The sequence below is a fragment of the Gavialis gangeticus genome, unplaced genomic scaffold (assembly GCF_001723915.1).
Source record: "Gavialis gangeticus isolate Ggan-Ray unplaced genomic scaffold, GavGan_comp1, whole genome shotgun sequence".
NCBI classification, from domain to species: domain Eukaryota; kingdom Metazoa; phylum Chordata; order Crocodylia; family Gavialidae; genus Gavialis; species Gavialis gangeticus.
Genome location: NW_017729030.1, coordinates 16,040,810 through 16,049,378, shown reverse-complemented (window position 1 = coordinate 16,049,378; position 8,569 = coordinate 16,040,810). Strand labels below are relative to the sequence as shown.

The following is an 8,569-nucleotide window of genomic DNA, read 5'->3' as shown; positions in this document are numbered from 1 at the left end:
CACCATATTAATCAATATTGTTAATGTTTGGGACAACACAATAGTTACTATGATTTTTTTGATCCTTTTCATTGATGAATACCTGTGTAGTCTTTTTTTCCTTTAAACTGGGTCCAGAAAACTATTGATTTTAGTGGTTTACAAGGACAAAACAGGTCAATTTGGTGGCAGTTAATCATTTACTATCAGGCAGACCAAGAGACAATGTGAGTGATGACAGAATACTTTTTATTAGAAAGAATAACAAAGTGCTTTCAATCATATTTCACACAAATATTTTTAGAAACAAGATTTCTCTCTTATGAACAGTTTTAATGTGGCACCTTTTCCAATGCAAACTGTACACAATAATCAAGCACTTACACAATCGGAAGGCTCAGATACATGTACTAAAAAGTCTATTTTTAAAAAACAGGAGAGCTGCGTGGAAAATTTCTGACCAATAAGGATTATGTAATTTGTTCTGTAATAAATATTTGAGGGATGTAACGTCTACATACAATTGTATACGCACGTACATAGCTAGAACTGGAATTAATAAATATTGTGAGTATTAACATTAACAATGAAAATTCATCATTATAGTTTCATAGAACCGGAGAAGACCTTAAGGGTCTCAGCTTCTAAGAGAAAATACTCCTTCTTTCCAAACAATATATTACAATTGTATTTATCCTTTATTTTTAGTCTGTGCACTAAATCTACATTCTTTGCATACCAAACAATCCCACCAACTTCAACCTACAGTTCTGAGGAAAAAACAATGCGAGTAGGCTTCATCCATTTCTTTATGGCATTTGACTAATTCACATTCATTTTTTAATGTACATGTTTGTTTCAGGTCTCTTTGCGCACACAACCCCATTTTCAAAACAACAGAGCTGTCTCCTTGGCTTACCCTCCAGAAACAGTAAGGGAAATAAAATTATAGCTGTAGCATACAGAGATTAAAGCGGAGTGCTTTGTATGGAACCCTCATACGTGGGAGCATATAAAGAAGAGAAGAAGGGGAAATTACTGAAGGGGAAATAAAAAAAGGAATGTCTAAATCAGTGGGAATGCCACAAATTAGACCTGCACCCTCCCCAAGTGCCATTCTGATCCCTTTCCCTATCTGTTGCTCTGCTTTGGGCTCCCTGCCTGATCTAATGCTTGTTTTCTGATCCCTGCCTGATCTGCCATCGTGCTGCTGGTTCACTGTCCAACCTAACACATGCAGAGGTTGAGCATGCCAATTGCGGCACCCATGCCATAGCTCATTAAAAAAAAGCCAGGAGAATGTCTGGGATGAATGTTAATACAAGTAATAATCACAAACAGCATGCATATAATAAAGTAAGAGATCTATATTGTTGTCCCTGCTTCATTTTGTCTGTGATCAATTAGCTTCACTTTCCCTTAACACAGCAAACCACGGGAAGGTTTCCTTTTATTTCAGAAAACTAGTACAATGTGCATCACAATACACGGTCTAATATAGTATAGACACCATCGCAGCACTAAGGATATCCTGCAAGATGTCAACTTTTATCAGATGAGACAAAACGGTGAAATGCGCTGAACGCTAACTGGCAACTTCCGTGGGGGGGGGCCTGAAATTAGTAAATGATGAAATTTTTGGCCTGAAATTATAAAATTATGAGATTTTTGGAACAGAGCCCTTTTACAGACACACACAAAAAACATATTCAATATGCAAAAGGTACAATGTATATTTTACTTTTCTAAAAGGATATACTTAAATATTTACCCTTAGGCACTTGTGAGTCCACAGCTTGTCATTAAGATCATACTGTATTTGCATTTAGCTTTTCAACTTCCAGCAGCAGTTGACAAAAAACATATCTATGAATATTTTATGCTGTAGCGTATTTCCATATCATCAGCATCATTACCAAAATGCTCTAAATGTACTTAGACACCTAACTCCCATTGATTTCACAAAGCCAAGAGACACCTGTTTGTAGATGGCAGTTAAGAAATGAAATACCTTTAGAGAACCAGGCCGTGTATCTACCAGCATGACCAATAATTGACCTTAATGGCAGCACATGTTTATGAGTAATGATTCTGCCATGCAATCCACACATGCAAACCAGAGACTCCACAGGGATCCATGTGGACACGAGAATCTGCCTTTAAGGTCCCTAAACCTTTGGGACTGGGACCACAAGGAATGGTTCTGTTGACTTCAGTGGTTTTTAGATTAGACCCATCATTTCTAATTAAGTAAAACTATACATTGTTGAGGTCTGTCACTCCAAAAATATTTGTAAAAAAGCATAAGTAAAAATCTTATGGTCTTTAAACTGTATTTTGTCACAGTCTATGCATGTTTTCATTACTACCTTTGGGCAGCGCCAACTGCATTTCAATTACTTCCTAAATACTATTTTTGAAAGAATGGCAGCCCATTTTGTGAAGAATTCTGTCTCACTTCTTTTTTTCCTTAATACTGTCCAACACTCTGCACTCACTTAACTTAGTATGGGTCAAGATCAGGCCCTACCTATATAACCAAAGTGGATTTTACAAATTTCAGTAATTCTACAGAATATACATCTTGGTCTTGGATATTTATTCTTAGATACTGATGCAGTAGACAGTTACTTTCAAACCAGATCTGAGTAAGAATGCAGTTGGAATGTAGCTATAGAGTCCTACTAATATAAATCACTCGTACCTTATTCTAGGGCCAGACCTTGCTAGGATACTGTAAAAAAACAAGGCTTCCACCTACTGTAAGATTAGCCAAACACCTGTGGGCAAACAGACCAGATTATGACTAGAAACATTTGTCAGTACCTTAATGTCAGCTGGGGTTGCAATTCATGCACGACATTCAGCAGAAGTCCAGTGTTGTTGAAATTATACCAACTATAAAGGTGTTTTTGTTGGTATAGCTTTGTTTCTCTCTGGAAGCTCTGGCAAACCTTTTGTAGCTTAGTTCTCTTTCAACATTAAAATGTCTGCATGCACTCTGGTTTGTTATTCAGGTAGTTGACCGGATTTTGGATTCGTGGCTTTCTGAACAGAAAAGAAATCTCATTCCAAACAACTTCTTAAAATTAGAAAGAGAGGAATTGCCACTATAAAGGAAATGTCAATTAAAAACAGCCAGACATGCCATGAAAAAGTAGTTGCCCAATTTTATTTGGCTATTTTTATGCTGTATTAAATAGGACTGAGCCCACAAAATTGCAGGAAGTAACAAGTTACTTTGGATAGTACCATTAAGAACGTATTGTTTCCCCTTTCCTTTGAAGATGTGCTAGAACCAACTTTCTTTCTATGTTATTCTGAACCTCACCCCCCAAAAAAACCCCTTGCACACATGTGAAACATGATTTGGGACACTGAACCTTTAATATGCCACTTATGTGCTTCAACATATAATCCATCAAAATGTGACACGGCAGTAACAGGTCATCTAAGAAGCCATCTACCACACTATTGTTGCACATAAATAATAACAAGGCACAGAACAGCAACGAGTCCAAGAGCTTGTAAACCAAGGAACCAGAGCATAATCCAGAAGAATATGATTATTACAGGTTCCACAATCCGCTCTCCAAAATACATTCTTGTGAAGCCTATGCTGATAAGGCTTTTGTTTAGTTCGCCAAACAGAGTCCCCATTTTTTTATAGTCATCTACAACTGGTTCAGTGGTGTGGTTTCTTTGTTCATGCTGGACCTGCAAATAGAACACAAGAGTGGGAAATAGTTTGGAAAACAAAAGATTATCACCATTTCCATCTAACCACAACCTGCAGATAATCTTAGCTATTTCCATTTTATGGAATAAAAATTGAACAAAATACACCAACACAAAGAAACTCAGTTACAAGTTAAATAAATGGATTAAAGTGATTCACAGAAAAATAAGGCTGGAAGGATTTCATAAAATGACCTAGTCCAACCTAATACTCAGAGGAAGACCACTCCTATTTAAACAATCCTAAACAAGTGTTTGTCTCACTCACCTGATTTTATAATCCTCCACTGAAGATCCCAAAACCTCCCTAGGTGATCTGTTTTAGTGCTTACTAACCTTTAAAGTTCTTCCTACTATCTAACCTAAATTTCCCTGTTTATCAGTGTAAGGCTTTTACCACTTGCCCTTTCCCTTGCAGCCTGAGAATCATCTTCCATCATCTTTTGTAACCATCTTCAAGGTATTTGAAGACTGTAATCAAAACCTTCACCCACAACCCCCATCCCCAAATTCTCTCTTCTCCAGACTAAATAATCCCAGTTCTTCCAACCTTTCCTTGCAAGTTATTTGTTACAACTGGCAGTAAGAAGTCAGAACCATAAGAACCCAAACCCATAAACACTGTACAAATGATGGTTTGTAGTCTTCTGATATAGATAAAATTTTTTGCACAGGATTAAAGGAAACCAAAGGAATATTATTAGCTCTGAAAGACAACCCCAGTGAGGACACTGGACTAGGCCTGGAAAGGTGAAAAACATGCTGCTAAAGCTGTGGAAACTTTTTAGTGTTCTGAAGTACAGCAAGAAGCAACCAGATGTGGGAACAACTAGATAAAATAAAGACAATAAAGGAACATTTATACCACATTAAAGGGTTTGACGCCTGTTCAAAACAGGACTGCACAGAACAAACAACGTGGAACATGGCAACTGAATCTCTCTCATGCAGCTCCACAAAAGCTACTACAAAAATGAAAGACTGGCAGCTGTCTCTATTTTACAACTGAGTAGAGGCTGGATCAGTGATTACAAGGGAAGGGCTTGAATTCCTTCCCTCCTGCCTTCATAGTTTTCTAGTAGCTAGGGTCAGAAGGGACCTGATTAGATAATCTAGCCTGACCCCCTGCCACAGGCCTTGACACAAAGTCTAATCGCTTGGGCCTAAAGAGATGAAATACATGCTTAACAAGTGCAATGTCAAGGTGATCAGGCATCCAGGATACATAATTTGGCTAATTCTTCCACTTGTAACAACCAAAGCAGCAACAGCCAACAAATCAATATTTGCAGCTAGCTGGCTGCAGACCTTATGTAGTTATTAAGGATTCATTATAAAATAGAGTTTCTAGAAGAAGGGAATACTCTGCCCAATCTAGATTAATATTCAAAAAATAATTTGCAGCTTTTGTTATATTCATAAAAGAGTAGAGGGATGCTGCTTCCTGAGGAAAGACAGTAATTGGCTTCCTCCTGGAGCCTTTCTGGCTAAATGATAATGGAATGCATCTACCCCGCTCCCTCCATTAGAGAATCTAGTAACCTATAATTTTAAAATGCTGAATTCTCATTAAAAATAAAGCACTGAAACTCATCTTCTACAACAACAAAACAGCAAAGTGGCAGCCAATGTTCTCAGCATCTTTTTCCAAAACAGATGTTAGAACATCCTGATGAACTCTCTTATAGAAAAGAACATTGGTTATAAGAATGTCTAGTGATAGCTGGAACAAAGGCACTCTTGCTAATAGTGGTCCAGTGCATAGAAAATTTTTTTCCTAGTCTGTTCACAAAATTAGCTATGTGTTTTGAACATTAGTAATTAGTCAAGAGACAAGAAGAGAAAAATAAATAGCGATTAAATATTATTACATAGATAGATGGTTGCCTCAACTTAAAATTTTACTTCTTCATCATACACATTGTCACGCTCCTTAACAAGGTCAGTGTGTTAGTAATTTCTCCAGTCTACTGAAAATAAATATAGAGAGAGATAAACAAGTTAGGGATAACAAAAAAAAGTGAAACTGAAAACAGATAATTAGCCATGAAATATAGATGACACTTCATTTTTCTTAAATGGCACTACATAATCATTACATATATTTGCCAAGTACTTTCTTCAGGGGCAGAGCTACACTAGCACTGTCAAAGGCAAAAATACTTTAACAGGTAAAATACTTCACATTTGCTAAAGAAATATTTACTCAATGCAACCTAACTTTAGGCACAATCCTACCGAATTAAATACTACAAGAATAAAAAGTTACACACATCAATACTGCAGGCTGTGTGCACCTATTTTCATTTTTCATATATGATTTTTGACCTTTATTTGTTTTTTAAGAAATCAGATTTGTAATGTTTCCAAAAAGGGATATTTCGATTAGACCTATTATAGACCACAAAACACCAGCTTTCCAATGTGAAGGCCCTAGAAATTACACTTTAAATTGCTGCTAGTCTTCTTTAAAATACATATAATTTAATAATTTCTTTAGTAACTTTTAACCAAAAATTCCTGCCCTCTACAACCCCACTTCGTTTACTTCCAATTTGGTCTATATTCAAAAGCAATTGTTCATGGTATGATTTCCCAGGCCTGCAACTAATAGATGCTCATCAGTGAGCCCCACCACCTTTTTATTTGCCAAAATGCATAGGGAAAGCTGGCACAAAGTTACTGTTTGAACTCTCTTGTACCACCTTTTACCACTGTTTAAAGTGCCTGAGAGGTGAAGAAGGACATGAAGTGAATACAGTGAGGGTGCTCTTGGATGGATGGTTTCCAAATGAGGTGCACAGTCCAGAGGTTACAGAAAGCTATGGGATTTAGACAGCTGTGCAAAGGCAAGAAGCCACTACACACTGTAGATCTTAGGTAAAAAAATCACAAAAACAAAAAATACAACCCCCTTAGGGAATTAGCAAAAAGGGGATGGAATCTACCACTAAACTCTTACCCCCAATAGCTGCAAAATTGTTTTCAATAACTGCAAAATAGAAAGCGAAAGTCATGAACTAAATCTTACTAGATTTTCACACATTAAGATGTATTCCTCTGAAGTAATAGTTTTACTATTTTTCAAAAACAAAAAATCTTAAACGTTTTGGTTGTCTATACATCCTAAAAGCAAAGTGGTCTTCATATTACTAATCAAACTGTTAACATGGATTGATACAATCCTGATAAAAAAGAAATATATTGCATATGTTAAGGGCAGTGGTCATTACTAGTAGAGTCAGTGGCTCCTCTTTCTACAGCAAGCAGTTAAACATGTGTAGCTTTACTTACATGAATAGCCTTCTTGAAGGTAAAGTTCTTATATCCAAATAAAGTTATACCTGATTTTAAGTGTTTACATGATCACAGTAATAGTCTACTGCAAGTCAGAGAGAAAGGTTAGAATAAATAGTTGCCTGGTGTGAAAAAATCTATGTAGGGTTACAATAAAGCCCTTTTACTTGCCAACAAATATCAATAATTTACCACAGGCATTTAATCAGTACAACGTGTAAAATAAATTGGAATCTCACAACTGTATTTTATTTGTGATAAGTTTGCCTACTTCTCACTGACTGCAAGACTGACTGCATATGTTCAGGAAAGCACGTGATAACTTTGTGGTTTATACCCAGTTGGTACAAGAGTGTTTCAAATGGGTGGGGAGGGAGGTGTAGGTGGCAGGGCAGTGAGAACAACTATTTTCTAATTGACCCTACCCCAGTAATATCCATTTTAACCACTTAAATAAGTCAATACCATCTTTTAGATCCCATTATACCATAACTATAAACTCCCCCCAAAAAGCAATTGCATCAGAAGAAAGGATTCAAGCCACAGTCATTACAACTTGCCTTTGAACTTTTATTTTTAATTTTCTAAATTATTTATTACTATTTACTGTATAAATCCAAAGCTAATGTCTCTGAAGGTTCAATTCGTTCAGGTGCTAGATGACCCGAGTAATCCACTTAAGTCAGTACACATGCTGCACTGATGGAAATGACTTGCAAAGCATGAAAGGCAAATTCAAACTCAGAAAGTTACTTCTACTGCACGCTATACAGGGTGGGATAGAGTGTGTCAACAAAAAGGGGCTTTCATTTCTCTCACATTGTTAGCTGCAGTACCAGTGGCTTGTGCTCTTCAGAAGGTCAGACTGGATGATCATAGATTTGAAGGCAGAAAGAATGCTTCTGAAGTTCAGTCAAACTCCATTTAACAGATTTTAAGAGCACAAAAACATTTCAAAACAAAACAAAAGCCTCTTCTCCCTTCCCCTCCACCCACCCACACTTATTTCATGATTTAAGAAACCTTTAGTGCATTTTCGGTGCTCAGATACCTACCAGATAAAATTAAAATTCTCTCTCTCTGCAGCATGCATCTCCAGCAGGAGTGCAATACCAGAACTGATTATAGTTTTATCTGTTTTAGTCTTCTCTTTCTTTTAGCAAAACAACATCAACACAGTGGGGTACTAACAAATGCTGACTTCCCTCAGGGTGGGAATGTCTACACACTATAGTGGTTTGGGAAATATGAAATTCCCATGAATCTCTGCCACCTTAAACCCTGTAATTGTAAGCTAAGGAAAAACAAAACTTAGAGCAAAAGGCAGAAAGGAGGAGAGAGAAATAAAACAAAATATGTTAGTTAAGAGAGAAAAATAAGCCCAACAGACCAATATTAAAAAAAAAAAAAAAAAAAGCAGGGCATAGATAAGGAGCCCTATTTCCAGAAGAGATGATTCAAAGAGGGGGCTGCAGGAAGACGAGGAGATGCCATCAGGGCAAGGAGTGCAAAGGTAAGTAATGGGGGTCCTGATAGTCTTCCTAATCGGGGGGGG

At 36.9% G+C, this 8,569-nt stretch overlaps 1 protein-coding gene across 1 annotated transcript in view; it reads right to left on the bottom strand.

The window, feature by feature from the left end:
• Window positions 1-207: 207 nt before the first annotated feature.
• The window catches only part of CUNH4orf32 (chromosome unknown C4orf32 homolog), a 30,259-nt gene continuing 21,897 nt past the window's right edge, over window positions 208-8,569 (bottom strand). The window contains exon 2 of the mRNA XM_019521978.1: window positions 208-3,696. Coding sequence (XP_019377523.1) covers window positions 3,451-3,696 — 246 coding nt within the window. The 3' untranslated portion in view covers window positions 208-3,450. The remainder of the gene's footprint in view (window positions 3,697-8,569) is intronic.